Source organism: Gymnoscopelus microlampas (assembly GCF_963454915.1).
Source record: "Gymnoscopelus microlampas genome assembly, chromosome: 24".
Classification (NCBI taxonomy): domain Eukaryota; kingdom Metazoa; phylum Chordata; class Actinopteri; order Myctophiformes; family Myctophidae; genus Gymnoscopelus; species Gymnoscopelus microlampas.
This window is the reverse complement of record NC_139961.1, coordinates 9,311,960-9,328,505: the sequence shown is the minus strand read 5'-3', so window position 1 is coordinate 9,328,505 and position 16,546 is coordinate 9,311,960. Positions and strand designations below refer to the sequence as shown.

Genomic DNA, 16,546 nt, shown 5'->3' with positions numbered 1-16,546 from the left:
AAGGTTTGAGACATACATTAGGCTGCCGTCACACAGCCCGTTCGGCGAAAAACTACTTATGTTACATATTTTGTGTAATATTATTCATGTTTATGAAAATGTTTTGTTTTAACAAAAACAATAGCCAAAAACAATGCATAGCCAAATATTTTTCCAGGACCCTTGATAAATTCCAGGACCTTTGATGAAGTTTGATCAATTTCAAACCTTTTCCAGTACTGGATTTTTTTTTTTTTTATTTCAAAATATTTCCAGGAATTTCATGACCGTGGGGACCCTGGTAGTCCCCCCCCCCAAACACACACACACACACACACACACACACACACACACACAAGTATAATGACACAGCCTAAATAAATGCTGTCGGGCAAAAAATAGCAGATCTACAAGCTCACAACGCGTCGCTGGGCATAGCGTTGTGAGCTTGTAGATCTGCTATTTTTTGCCCGACAGCATTTATTCAGGTTAGTCACTATATTGTCAAAATAAAATATGTAGTGTGTGTGTGTGTGTGTGTGTGTGTGTGTGTGTGTGTGTGTGTGTGTGTGTGTGTGTGTGTGTGTGTGTGTGTGTGTGTGTGTGTGTGTGTGGACAAAACGTTTGGCAACCACTGACTTATGGAGTGCCCCCCAACACACACTATTTGGAAAAAAGGTTCTTATTTTTTTCAATTTCCTGAAAAGTAACAGTTTAGGACATATAGGTTTCCACCAGACAGTGATGATGTGTGATTTATATGTGTTAAAGTTACAGGATAATACAGTGTTTATGACAAGTTGTACTGACATCACATTGACAACATACAGACAGACAGTGAGTTATATGTGTTAAAGTTACAGGATAATACAGTGTTTATAACAAGTTGTACTGACATCACATTGACAACATACAGACAGACAGTGGATGAAACTAACTTATTATTTTGTGCTTTATGTTTAAAATGTTGAAATACCTCCAAACAGACAAGACCTCAAGTCCCCCAAGGGGGCCCGGGCCGCATGTTGAGAAACACTACATCAGGTCACTTGTCAATACAACAGTACAGTGGTGGACAGTAATGAAGTGCTTTTACTTGAGTACTGTACTGTACTTAAGTAAATGTTTTGAGTATCTGTATTTCACTTAAAGCTGCACTATGTGAATTTTCTCTTCTACCCCGGATTTGGAGCCGGTATCCTGTGCAAGTACCATTAAGCTAATAGAGCCTGCCTGCTCGCTCAGGGGATAAATTGAATCTTGACAAAATTCATGTCAGATCCTGTGTTTAGGTGAGATATGACCTTTGACACGATCTAAATGCCTCAATAGAAGAGCAGGGAGGCAAAATACACACACACACACACACACACACACACACACACACACACACACACACACACACACACACACACACACACACACACACACACACACACACACAAGCCAGCACTGCACATGTGCGAGGCAGCACTGCCACTTAAAGACATGCACATGCACACACACACACACACACACACACACACACACACACACACACACACACACACACACACACACACACACACACACACACACACACACACACACACAAGCCAGCACTGCACATGTGCGAGGCAGCACTGCACACGTTCGCGCGCGCGCACACACACACACACACACACACACACACACGTGGGTGCGCAGACTTGACCGTATGTGTTTGTGTGTTCGTCCGAGCGCGGCCTCACAGCTGCAGCTGATTACTTTAAAGTAAATAAAGTAAGTCAAAATCAAAAGTACACATCAAATACAGTAGTACCGCTTCAACACTACCACACACATATCGCATAGAGTACCGCCTGCATGCCAGCGCCCACACATCAAATACATTGGTACGCCTGAATGACAGCACACACTCATCAAACAGAGTAGGCAAGAACACAAAAAACAAATAAACTCCACGTTTATTAGGTTTCGAGAGCCTATCAGGCTTCGAACCCTATTACATCTCTACACTTTCATTATTATTATTCTTCCGCCGGTTTTGCCAGTTCTGGCCTAACCGCCTGGTCACTTTTTATGAAATTCGGCAATATGGTAGAGGGCTATGCCAAACGGCGAAAACCCGAAACTCACAAACATTGGCCAAAGGGTGGCGCTGTAGCACTCAATTGAAATATGCCAACTTTGAACAGGTACAACTCATGCCCTGTTTGACCCACAGCCATGAAACTTCGATGCACACATGCGTCTCCTCATGCCTAACAACTTTCACTGTTTGACTTTTGACCTCTGACCTTTAGATCTCCCACCATTTCGAATTCTATGAAAAGCAGTAAAAAGCAGTAAAAAAATCACTTCTCCTGGGATTTATGAGCAATCTGTACGAAACTGTATACACATGAACTTTGGACCAATGCCGACAAACGTAACTTAGCGGATTTTCCATAAGTGAAAACGTTAAGCTTTTATAAGCCAATGAAAATTGCAGCTTTTTTTAAATTATTCATCTGCCCCTAACACATACATGCAGACTCACATTTGTTTGACACTTTGCAATATTGTAGAGGGTCCTTCCAAGTATCACTGAAACCAATCTTACTCCAATTGGTCAAAGGGGGGCGCTATAGCAATTTTTTTAAAATGCAAACTTTAAACAGGCAAAAGTCATGCCTCGTTTGGCCGACAGCCGTTAAACCTGCTTACACATGTGCCTTGACTCATGAGGAACACATGTATCACTTTGACCAGTAAGCTCTGCCCTTAGATTGTCTGCAATTTTGAGCAGTTTGAAAAACATTTAAATCCAGGATTTCTGAGCAATTTGCATGAAACTGTGTCAAATACATGTTTGAGGCCCTTTTTCACAGGTTCAGGTGTGTTGGTTCAATAGCTTGATCGCTTAATCATCTGCCTTGAAACCATAGGGTAGCCGGTTCGAATCCCACCTCAGGTAGACTTAATTATAATTGCATTGCACACAACATGACTATACCAATGAATACATGTGCAATTGTTAAAGATGACGAGAAATGCATACTTGAAAGTAGTTCTTTTCAATGTATGACGTACTTCATTCGCGCTTTTGTTTTGTTTGGTTGGATTCTCCCTTTTCACTGTCTAAGGCTGTGTATTGGATAGCTCCACCAGTAGAGTGTGAGTCTCATGTGCCGAAGGTCCCTGGTTCGAATCCCACTTATTACAGTTCACATTTAAATTGCATTGTACAAAACATGATCCTGTTAATTCAGACAAGTGCAATGTTTAGACAATAACACGAAATGCTTTTGAGAGTAGTTTTTTTTTATGTATGACATACTTTCTTGTGAAAATAGCCGATCTACAATCTCACACCTTTTTAGATAGCAACGCGTTGTGAGCTTGTAGATCGACTATTTTCCACTAGTTTCCATTCCGAAATATATTGAGCAGTTTGAAAAACATTTAAACCAAGGATTTCTGAGCAATTTGCGTGAAAGTGTGTCATGTGTGTGAACTCCCTTTTCACTAGTACAGGTCTGTTGGCCCAATGGCTTAATCATCTGCCTTGAAACCACAGGGTTCCTGGTTCGAATCCCACGTCATGTAGAATTCATTATAATTGCATTGCACACAACATGACTGTATCAATGAATGCATGTGCAATTGTTAACCAGTAAACTCCGCCCTTAGATTGTCTGCAATTTTGAGCAGTTTGAAAAACATTTAAATCCAGTATTTCTGAGCAATTTGCGTGAAAGTGTGTCATGTGTGTGAACTCCCTTTTCATCAGTTCGGGTCTGTTGGCCCAATGGCTTAATCATCTGCCTTGATACCAGAGCGTCGCCGGTTCAAATCTCACCTCATGCAGACCTCAACTCAATTGCATTACACACAACATGACTGTATCAATGAATAAACATGCAATTGTTAAATGAAACGCTTATTGAGAGTACTTGTTTTCAATGTATGATGTACTTCATTAGGTTTCGAGAGCCTATCAGGCTTCGAACCCTATTATATCTCTACACTTTCATTATTATTCTTCCGCCGTTTTTGCCAGTTCTGGCCTAACCGCCTGGTCACTTCTTATGAAATTCGGCAATATGGTAGAGGGCTATGCCAAACGGCGAAAACCCGAAACTCACAACCATTGGCCAAAGGGTGGCGCTGTAGCACTCAATTGAAAATGCCAACGTTGAACAGGTACAGCTCATGCCCTGTTCGACCTACAGCCATGAAACTTCGATACACACATGCGTCTCCTCATGCCTAACAACTTTCACTGTTTGACTTTTGACCTCTGACCTTTAGATCTCCCACCATTTCGAATTCTATGAAAAGCAGTAAAAAGCAGTAAAAATCCTACTCCTCCTGGGATTTATGAGCAATCTGTACGAAACTGTATACACATGAACTTTGGACCAATGCCGACAGACGTAACCAAGCGGATTTTCCATAAGTGAAAACGTTAAGCTTTTATAAGCCAATGAAAATTGCAGCTTTATTTTAATTTTTCATCTGCCCCTAACACATACATGCAGACTCACATTTGTTTGACACTTTGCAATATTGTAGAGGGTCCTTCCAAGTATCACTGAAACCAATCTTACTCCAATTGGTCAAAGGGGGGCGCTATAGCAATTTTTTGAAAATGCAAACTTTAAACAGGCAAAAGTCATGCCTCGTTTGGCCGACAGCCGTTAAACCTGCTTACACATGTGCCTTGACTCATGAGGAACACATGTATCACTTTGACCAGTAAGCTCTGCCCTTAGATTGTCTGCAATTTTGAGCAGTTTGAAAAACATTTAAATCCAGGATTTCTGAGCAATTTGCATGAAACTGTGTCAAATACATGTTTGAGGCCCTTTTTCACAGGTTCAGGTGTGTTGGTTCAATAGCTTGATCGCTTAATCATCTGCCTTGAAACCATAGGGTAGCCGGTTCGAATCCCACCTCAGGTAGACTTAATTATAATTGCATTGCACACAACATGACTATATCAATGAATACATGTGCAATTGTTAAAGATGACGAGAAATGCATACTTGAAAGTAGTTATTTTCAATGTATGACGTACTTCATTCGCGCTTTTGTTTTGTTTTGTTGGATTCTCCCTTTTCACTGTCTAAGGCTGTGTATTGGATAGCTCCACCGGTAGAGTGTGAGTCTCATGTGCCGAAGGTCCCTGGTTCGAATCCCACTTATTACAGTTCACATTTAAATTGCATTGTACAAAACATGACCCTGTTAATTCAGACATGTGCAATGTTTAGACAATAACACGAAATGCTTTTGAGAGTAATTGTTTTTTAGGTTTCGAGAGCCTATCAGGCTTCGAACCCTATTACATCTCTACACTTTCATTAGGTTTCGAGAGCCTATCAGGCTTCGAACCCTATTACATCTCTACACTTTCATTAGGTTTCGAGAGCCTGTAAGGCTTCGAACCCTATTACATCTCTACACTTTCATTATTATTATTATTATGGGGCCAGGCTTCCAGCATGGACCCATATTGTTATTCGCATTATTTCCGTTTCTTCTTCTGCCACTTTTGGCAGTTCTGGCTGAACCGTGCAGTCGCTTTTTATGAAACTTGGCCATATGATAGATGGTCATGAAAAACGATCAAGAAATAATTCTCACAATCTTTCGTCAAAAGGTGGCGCTATAGCACTCAATTGAAAAATGCCAACTTTGAACAGGTACAACTCATGCCGTGTTTGACCTACAGCCATGAAACTTCGATGCACACATGCGTCTCCTCATGCTGAACAACTTTCACCCTCTGACTTTTGACCTCTGACCTTTAGATCTCCCACCATTTGGAATTATATGAAAAACAGTTAAAACCTATCTCCTCCTGGGATTTTTGAGTAATCTGCACGAAACTTTTTACACATGAACTTTGGACCTATACCTAAAAACGTTTGCAAAATATCTTCCATAAGTGAAAAAATGAAGCTTTAATGAGCCAATGAATATTGCAGTTTTATGACAATTATTCATCTGCCCCTAACACATACATGCAGACTTACCATTCTTTGAAACTTTGCAGAAATGTAAAGGGCCATTCCAAATATCACTGAAACCAATCTTACTCCAATTGGTCAAACGGGGGCGCTATAGCAATTTTTTGAAAATTGAAACTTTAAACAGGCAAAAGTCATGCCTCGTTTGGCCGACAGCCATTAGACCTGCTTACACATGTGCCTTGACTAATGAGGAACACATCTATCACGTTGACCAGTAAGCACCGCCCTTAGATTGTCCGCAATCTTGAGCAGTTTGAAAAACACTTAAACCCAGGATTTTTCAGCTATTTGCGTGAAACTGTATGATCTGTGTGATCTCCTTTTTCACAGGTTCTTGTCTGTTGGTGGCTTCTCGCTTAAATGTGTGCCCCACAACCTGAAGGTCACCAGTTCAAGCCTCACTTGGTGCAGACTTCATCTAAGTTGCATTTCACACAACATGACTATCAATGAATACATCTGCAATTGTTAAAGATAACATGAAATACTTAATTGAGTGTTTTTTACATACAGCTGATCTACAATCTCACAACTTTTCAGATAGCAATGAGAGTATGTTTTTTCAATGTATAACATACTTCATTGTGAAAATAGCCAATGTACAATCTGACAACTTTTATTGGTTTGTGAGCTTGTAGATCGGCTACTTTCACTAATTTTGGTTCTGAGGAGATGTACAATTTCTTCATTGGTAAATGGTTTGTGAACGAGTGATCTTAGTGTTAGTGAAACAGGGGCTTGGGTCATGACAGAAGGCAAGAGTTTGTGATCCTCAACAGACAATATCAGCCTTGACAAAGATATAGCACTATAGGTAGTGTTGCAGCTACCTAAGAGTGCTTCATGACCGTAAGGTTGCCGGTTCAAGCCTCACTTGATGCAGACTCATTTAAGTTGAAATGCAAAAAACATGACTCAATCTATTCCGTTTCCATGGCGCTCTCTCTCTCTCTCTTCAATCTATTCCATGTCTTTCTCTTCAATCTATTCCGTTTCCATGTCTCTCTCTCTGTCTCTTCAATCTATTCCATTTGTCTCTTCAATCTATCTATCTATCTATCTATCTATCTATCTATCTATCTATCTATCTATCTATCTATCTATCTATCTATCTATCTATCTATCTATCTATCTATCTATCTATCTATCTATCTATCTATCTATCTATCTATCTATCTATCTCTCTCTCTCTCTCTCTCTCTCTCTCTCTCTCTCTCTCTCTCTCTCTCTCTCTCTCTCTCTCTCTCTCTCTCTCTCTCTCTCTCTCTCTCTCTCTCTCTCTCTCTCTCTCTCTCTCTCTCTCTCTCTCTCTCTCTCTCTCTCTCTCTCTCTCTCTCTCTCTCTCTCTCTCTCTCTCTCTCTCTCTCTCTCTCTCTCTCTCTCTCTCTCTCTCTCTCTCTCTCTCTCTCTCTCTCTCTCTCTCTCTCTCTCTCTCTCTCTCTCTCTCTCTCTCTCTCTCTCTCTCTCTCTCTCTCTGAGGGGTGGCCATAGCTGAGTGGTTAGTGAGCCCGCCTAGGGAGCCAGAGACTCTGGTTGCCCCAGGTACGATTCCAGGCCAGGTCAGCAAATGTGTCGATGAAATGAAATTTGTCCCTGAGCAAGACTCTTAACCCCTAATTGCTCACAGGCACTCATTGGAAACAAGACCGCAAGGACTTTCATGAACTGACCTGTTAAAGGAATTATCATTTCTCTCTCCTGGCCCCATATTATCGCTGCTTGCAGCTATATTTATTATTATTATTCCGCCGTTTTTGCCAGTTCTGGCCTAACCGCCTGGTCACTTCTTATGAAATTCGGCAATATGGTAGAGGGCTATGCCAAACGGCGAAAACCCGAAACTCACAACCATTGGCCAAAGGGTGGCGCTGTAGCACTCAATTGAAAATGCCAACTTTGAACAGGTACAGCTCATGCCCTGTTCGACCTACAGCCATGAAACTTCGATACACACATGCGTCTCCTCATGCCTAACAACTTTCACTGTTTGACTTTTGACCTCTGACCTTTAGATCTCCCACCATTTCGAATTCTATGAAAAGCAGTAAAAAGCAGTAAAAATGTCACTTCTCCTGGGATTTATGAGCAATCTGTACGAAACTGTATACACATGAACTTTGGACCAATGCCGACAGACGTAACTTAGCGGATTTTCCATAAGTGAAAACGTTAAGCTTTTATAAGCCAATGAAAATTGCAGCTTTTTTTTAATTATTCATCTGCCCCTAACACATACATGCAGACTCACATTTGTTTGACACTTTGCAATATTGTAGAGGGTCCTTCCAAGTATCACTGAAACCAATCTTACTCCAATTGGTCAAAGGGGGGCGCTATAGCAATTTTTTGAAAATGCAAACTTTAAACAGGCAAAAGTCATGCCTCGTTTGGCCGACAGCCGTTAAACCTGCTTACACATGTGCCTTGACTCATGAGGAACACATGTATCACTTTGACCAGTAAGCTCTGCCCTTAGATTGTCTGCAATTTTGAGCAGTTTGAAAAACATTTAAATCCAGGATTTCTGAGCAATTTGCATGAAACTGTGTCAAATACATGTTTGAGGCCCTTTTTCACAGGTTCAGGTGTGTTGGTTCAATAGCTTGATCGCTTAATCATCTGCCTAGAAACCATAGGGTAGCCGGTTCGAATCCCACCTCAGGTAGACTTAATTATAATTGCATTGCACACAACATGACTATATCAATGAATACATGTGCAATTGTTAAAGATGACGAGAAATGCATACTTGAAAGTAGTTATTTTCAATGTATGACGTACTTCATTCGCGCTTTTGTTTTGTTTTGTTGGATTCTCCCTTTTCACTGTCTAAGGCTGTGTATTGGATAGCTCCACCAGTAGAGTGTGAGTCTCATGCGCCGAAGGTCCCTGGTTCGAATCCCACTTATTACAGTTCACATTTAAATTGCATTGTACAAAACATGACCCTGTTAATTCAGACAAGTGCAATGTTTAGACAATAACACAAAATGCTTTTGAGAGTAGTTTTATTTTATGTATGACATACTTTCTTGTGAAAATAGCTGATCTACAATCTCACACTGGAAGAACCTATAGGACGGAAAAACCTATAGATATCAACAGACACCATCAGGGAGGCCATATCTTTAGCTCAATGAGAAGAGAGGCAGCCTGTGAATCCATAGGTCGCTGGTTCAATCCCTGTCCCCAACAATGTGTTAAAGTGATCATTATTTGGAATTCTTTATTTTACAAATAGTGTTTCTTGAGGTTAGGTCGTTTTACTGAGGTTAAGGTCAGTCAGGGTGGGTATAGAAAAGAGCTATCTTTATTATTATTCTTCCGCCGTTTTTGCCAGTTCTGGCCTAACCGCGTGGTCACTTTTTATGAAATTCGGCAATATGGTAGAGGGCTATGCCAAACGGCGAAAACCCGAAACTCACAACCATTGGCCAAAGGGTGGTGCTGTAGCACTCAATTGAAAATGCCAACTTTGAACAGCTACAGCTCATGCCCTGTTCGACCTACAGCCATGAAACTTCGATACACACATGCGTCTCCTCATGCCTAACAACTTTCACTGTTTGACTTTTGACCTCTGACCTTTAGATCTCCCACCATTTCGAATTCTATGAAAAGCAGTAAAAAGCAGTAAAACGCCTACTCCTCCTGGGATTTATGAGCAATCTGTACGAAACTGTATACACATGAACTTTGGACCAATGCCGACAGACGTAACCAAGCGGATTTTCCATAAGTGAAAACGTTAAGCTTTTATAAGCCAATGAAAATTGCAGCTTTTTTTAAATTATTCATCTGCCCCTAACACATACATGCAGACTCACATTTGTTTGACACTTTGCAATATTGTAGAGGGTCCTTCCAAGTATCACTGAAACCAATCTTACTCCAATTGGTCAAAGGGGGGCGCTATAGCAATTTTTTGAAAATGCAAACTTTAAACAGGCAAAAGTCATGCCTCGTTTGGCCGACAGCCGTTAAACCTGCTTACACATGTGCCTTGACTCATGAGGAACACATGTATCACTTTGACCAGTAAGCTCTGCCCTTAGATTGTCTGCAATTTTGAGCAGTTTGAAAAACATTTAAATCCAGGATTTCTGAGCAATTTGCATGAAACTGTGTCAAATACATGTTTGAGGCCCTTTTTCACAGGTTCAGGTGTGTTGGTTCAATAGCTTGATCGCTTAATCATCTGCCTTGAAACCATAGGGTAGCCGGTTCGAATCCCACCTCAGGTAGACTTAATTATAATTGCATTGCACACAACATGACTATATCAATGAATACATGTGCAATTGTTAAAGATGACGAGAAATGCATACTTGAAAGTAGTTATTTTCAATGTATGACTTACTTCATTCGCGCTTTTGTTTTGTTTTGTTGGATTCTCCCTTTTCACTGTCTAAGGCTGTGTATTGGATAGCTCCACCAGTAGAGTGTGAGTCTCATGTGCCGAAGGTCCCTGGTTCGAATCCCACTTATTACAGTTCACATTTAAATTGCATTGTACAAAACATGACCCTGTTAATTCAGACAAGTGCAATGTTTAGACAATAACACGAAATGCTTTTGAGAGTAGTTTTTTTTAATGTATGACATACTTTCTTGTGAAAATAGCCGATCTACAATCTCACACCTTTTTAGATAGCAACGCGTCGTGAGCTTGTAGATCGACTATTTTCCACTAGTTTCCATTCCGAAATATATTGAGCAGTTTGAAAAACATTTAAACCAAGGATTTCTGAGCAATTTGCGTGAAAGTGTGTCATGTGTGTGAACTCCCTTTTCACCTGTACAGGTCTGTTGGCCCAATGCCTTAATCATCTGCCTTGAAACCACAGGGTTCCTGGTTCGAATCCCACGTCATGTAGAATTCATTATAATTGCATTGCACACAACATGACTGTATCAATGAATGCATGTGCAATTGTTAACCAGTAAACTCCGCCCTTAGATTGTCTGCAATTTTGAGCAGTTTGAAAAACATTTAAATCCAGTATTTCTGAGCAATTTGCGTGAAAGTGTGTCATGTGTGTGAACTCCCTTTTCATCAGTTCGGGTCTGTTGGCCCAATGGCTTAATCATCTGCCTTGATACCAGAGCGTCGCCGGTTCAAATCTCACCTCATGCAGACCTCAACTCAATTGCATTGCACACAACATGACTGTATCAATGAATAAACATGCAATTGTTAAATGAAACGCTTATTGAGAGTAGTTGTTTTCAATGTATGATGTACTTCATTCCCTCTTTTGTTTTGTTTTGTTTTGTTGGATTCTCCCTTCTCACTGACCAAGGCTGTGGATTGAATAGCTTGATCAATACAGTGTTAGTCTCATGTGCCAAAGGTCCACGGCTCAAACCCCACTTGTCACAGTTTACATTTAAATTGCATTATGCAAAACATGACCCTGTTAATTCAGACATGTGCACTTTGCTCTCTCTCTCTCTCTCTCTCTCTCTCTCTCTCTCTCTCTCTCTCTTTCTCTCTCACTCTGTCACAGTCTGTCTGTCTGCCTGTCTGCCACTCTGTCACTGTCTGTCTGTCTGCCAGTCTGCCACTCTGTCACTGTCTGTCTGCCAGTCTGCCAGTCTGCCACTCTGTCACTCTGTCACTCTGTCACAGTCTGTCTGTCTGCCTGTCTGCCACTCTGTCACTGTCTGTCTGTCTGCCAGTCTGCCACTCTGTCACTGTCTGTCTGTCTGTCTGCCTGCCAGTCTGCCACTCTGTCACAGTCTGTCTGTCTGTCTGCCAGTCTGCCACTCTGTCACTGTCTGTCTGTCTGCCAGTCTGCCAGTCTGCCACAGTCTGTCTGTCTGCCAGTCTGCCACTCTGTCACTGTCTGTCTGTCTGCCAGTCTGCCACTCTGCCACTCTGTCACAGTCTGTCTGTTTGTCTGTCTGCCACTCTGTCACAGTCTGCCAGTCTGTCACAGTCTGCCAGTCTGCCACTCTGTCACTGTCTGTCTGTCTGTCTGCCAGTCTGCCAGTCTGCCACAGTCTGTCTGTCTGCCAGTCTGCCAGTCTGCCACAGTCTGTCTGTCTGCCAGTCTGCCAGTCTGCCACAGTCTGTCACAGTCTGCCAGTCTGCCAGTCTGCCACTCTGTCACAGTCTGCCAGTCTGCCACTCTGTCAAAGTCTGCCAGTCTGCCAGTCTGCCAGTCTGCCACTCTGTCAAAGTCTGCCAGTCTGCCAGTCTGCCACTCTTGTCACAGTCTGCCAGTCTGCCATTATTCTCGAAACCGCTCATTGCTGCTTGCAGCTATATTCTTTCATTGTGATTTAAAGCACACCTTGGTGGTAAGCAGAGGCTGCTTTCATGTTCTTTCAGCCCTGGTTAAAGGCAATGGTTTAATCCAGAGTAATTTGATAGGTCGTAGCCACAGTGGGTCGTACGGTACTAAAATTACAACATCGGGAGAGAGAGAAAAAAGTTTCTGGAACCAGCAGCAACATGAGGAAAGGCAACGCACATTGCAGAGGAATATGAACTGATTTTGCTGATCATAAACGATATAGCAGGAATTATGTTGAACAATAAATAGCGGGTGCCTCTTAAAAGGGTTTTGTAACCCGAGAGGACACAAAATGAACCCTCAAGGGCCGGCTGTCACGGGTGTGTCCCTGCTTTTGCTCGTACATTTCCAGTTCTCGCCCCCCCTCCAACTCCCGACAGTCCCGCAACACGGTCTCTCTTCAACAAACTGAGACAGCAACGCTTTTTAGTTAAATGTGTGTGTGTTAAATGTGTGTGTCAGGGCCGTGAGTGGCCAGCGGGCGGGGGACGAGAACTGGAACTGTACGTGCAAAGGCGCTAGGGACGCGTCACGGGTCCATTTGGTTACACTCCCAGAGTTAAATTAACACCGGTAAATGAACACTGGAGGGGTCCCTGTGTATATCTGTTGTATGCAGTTCGGCCCGGGAAATACAGTATGTGACAAACTGTGAGAGCCCAACATTTCAATGAACAGCAGCAGCTGCCTTTTTCTCTTCATTAAATATTATTGGCTATAATTCATGAACAACTATTCTACCTTTTCACAGCAGTTGGGCTCATTCTGTTTTTCAAAGTGACTGTCCCACTCAGCAGTTATTGATTGGATTTAACATATTCATTTAGAATGAGCAATGCCTTTGATGTGAGGACGAGAGGTGAGCTGATTAGACAGACTGACATCTGCCGCAGCACTTCATTTAGCCTGCTTTATCCTGTTGGATTCATTCAACATATATGCTTCATATAGCCTACATATAGCCTGTTGCTGGCCGCCAGAGAATCTAATTATTAGGCTAATATAAAAACAAGAGGCTTCAGGGGGAAATGATTGATCGCTTTGTAACTCCAAGTAAGTTTCAATCACTTTGGTTTATGAACAAAGGCTTTGATCTGAAATGGTAGTTGATAGCCTACTGGACACATGGTAAGTAGAAAACATTTAGCCTCCCTCAAAAAATACTGTTGACGAAGGCTGTTAATATTTGCTGTAGCTCCAACACTGTCTCATCAGAGGTAGGCTGTCTGTCTGCTTCTCTCTCTCTCTCTCTCTCTCTCTCTCTCTCTCTCTCTCTCTCTCTCTCTACGGCTTTGAGAGTCATAAAGCGAGAAAGCGAGAAAGAGAGAAAGCCAGAGAAGTAAATATAGGCTACATTTCAAGTTGTGTAATTTGATTACTGGCTGATGATAACTGGCACAAGGAATGAATAATCAGACTTTGAAGATGACAGAGAGAGAGTTTGAATGGCACAAATCCCTTCAGAATTACGTTCAAGACCGGGTATCATGCATCCTGCGCAGCGTGCCGCCCACGCTACAAAGCATTTTAACCGTACGACCGCCACATTTCCAGTGGGTGCTCGCGTTCCCCTAGCACCGACAAATACTAAAAAGTAAAATGGGAAATATTTGCAAGAGATAGTGGAGTAGAAAATAAAGTAACTCAAAATTGTATTTAAGTACAGTACTTGAGTCAATGCACTTTCCACCACTGACTATATTTCCTAATAAGCAGATGGGGGAAGAGTAGCCAAAAGCTGTACTCAAGTATTGCTACTTTAATATTAATGACTCAAGTAGAAGTAAAAGTAGCCAACCAAATTATTATTTCAGGAAGTATCTAGTAGAAAGGATACTCAAGTACTGAGTTACTTTTTATGATCAGATTTAATGTTTCAATAATTAATGAAATCAAAAATTACAAAATATGAATGTGTAACTGCATGTCCAATAGAAATAAGCTAAATAGCATTATGCAAATTCAAATATGACCTAAACCTATCCCTTCAACCACTTTCAACCTGGAGGAGTCACTATGTTGGGCATGTCATTATAGGCAAAACCTTTCAAAAATAACAAATAGCATATCTATTTCACTCAGTCTGGCCTGTGCCCTGAGATGAGTTTGACACCCCTGATTTAAACCTATATCAACACTTGTTTCATTAGAGAGAAGCTACCATTAATTAAAGTACTTCTGTTTTGTGTGCTCTTATAGGCCAGAGGGTTTGCATTCAGAGAGGAAGTGATGAAAGCTTTGAGAAGTAGGTAGTCAGTAGCTTGATGAATATATCAACCTTAGTGTATAATTCTAGAATCCTACAGTATTTGGACACCACAGGTAGGCGGGGTTCACCCCAATACTAAGCTGGTAATTTGTAATAAAACCCAGGAAGTAAGATTCTGTATAATTTTGGTTAATAGCAACGTATTATAGTTGTGCTTATTATAGTCTTAATTCACAGTAAGATGTGAATGAATTAATGTCACATGCTGCTGTGTATATGAGCTGTTCATCTAATTTCATCTGATTTCATGAATAAAACAGAATACACACTTACACTTCCTCAAGCCTGGTTTCAGCATCTTCTCTCCACCATGTTCCACACTGAGGGTGAAGGAGAGACAAAGTCAGGCCTGTATATTCTACTACTGTAACTAGATAATAGAAACAATGATTGATAACAATGTTCACCATCAAACATACTATACATCTATCTACATCGATGCTATACATCATCACAGTATGATTTCTATACTCTAAACATACTAGAACACATTTGAGTGGCAGCAGGTCTCTCCATACCTGAGAGCCTCCAGTGGTAGAGCAGAGAGTTGATCAGTGTCTCCTAGGTGATTGTAGTTTAAGTCCAACACTTTGAGATGGGAGTTGGATCTCAGAGCTGAGACCAGATAAGAACAACCTTCCTCTGTGACCAGACAGCCTGACAACCTATAGTGCGACACACACACACACACACACACACACACACACACACACACACACACACACACACACACACACACACACACACACACACACACACACACACACACACACACACACACACACACACACAATGATGTTAATATTCTAAAGGACATGAACACACCTGCATGTGATGTGATGCTAATGTTCTAAAAATACCTGCTACTATATGCTATCTAAACAGTATTATGTGCATATATATTCTTTGATTACATTTTTGACCCGTTTCTATACTGTTTTCTTTCTCTCCTGCTCTTATTCTACCTCTATCTCACACAAACAATCTTCTTTACACCTGTAATGTGACAATCCCCCCCCACGCACGCACGCACGCACGCACGCACGCACGCACGCACGCACGCACGCACGCACACACACACACACACACACACACACACACACACACACACACACACACACACACACACACACACACACACACACACACACACACACACACACACACACACACACACACACACATACAGTTTACATTAATTTAACTCTGACCAATCTCCCAGATTTTCTATCTACAAAAAAGGGATATTTTAATATGGAACTAATGGAGACAATATCTTTCTATTAGAACCCACAGAGACACCCATGCAGTGCCAAGTCAGTGTTGTGGAGGGTCTCACAGCACACCACTGCTCCAACTGGTTCACAATTTGCACAGATATTGCTCAGTGGTCATTGGGATTGCTGCTTTACGCACCGTTAATGTATTTTGTAAACACGTTGTTATACATTTTTATTGATTTTTTTGCCCCACATTTTGGCCAGTAGGCGGCCTGTTGCACCACATTTGGTTACATATTGAATTATGTTTATTAGTTGTAGGCTATACCTGATGTAATGACAGCTATCAAATACAACTCACTGATGTAATTCAGAGGGTGACACTGATTGCTTCCCACATGTTCTTCTAATGGTTTTGATTGTCTGTCAGTGTTTATGTCATTCATAAAATCACTCTGCGTGATCCAGACAAGTTCTCTGTTGTCCCAAATGTGTCCATTTGTCATTTAATATCATGTAGACAAGGTTACTGAGCACAATCATTTTCCAATACTGGACTAATTTATTCCCAACTTCTTCCCAACCATTGAAGGTTTTTATTGTGGGAAATGAAGAGGGAATAACTCAAAACTTTGTTTATTCTCCTCTATCTAGCCTATAACTCATTCATTCAAACCAATGTTACATGTGCATGCACACATCATTTGTTTTCCTTATTAAATGAAAACACAACACATTCTCTAATGACTTTTTCCTTTTCAGAATTAAAACTAC

At 41.3% G+C, this 16,546-nt stretch overlaps 1 protein-coding gene across 2 annotated transcripts in view; it reads right to left on the bottom strand.

The window, feature by feature from the left end:
- LOC311040333 (NACHT, LRR and PYD domains-containing protein 3-like) overlaps nt 1–16,546 on the bottom strand; it is a 43,971-nt gene that overhangs the window by 2,661 nt on the left and 24,764 nt on the right. For both annotated transcript variants that reach the window (XM_084050546.1, XM_084050547.1), the window contains exons 9-10: nt 15,071–15,217; nt 14,826–14,872 (exon numbers count right to left, since the gene is read on the bottom strand). In XM_084050546.1, coding sequence (XP_083906672.1) covers nt 14,826–14,872; nt 15,071–15,217 — 194 coding nt within the window. The remainder of the gene's footprint in view (nt 1–14,825; nt 14,873–15,070; nt 15,218–16,546) is intronic.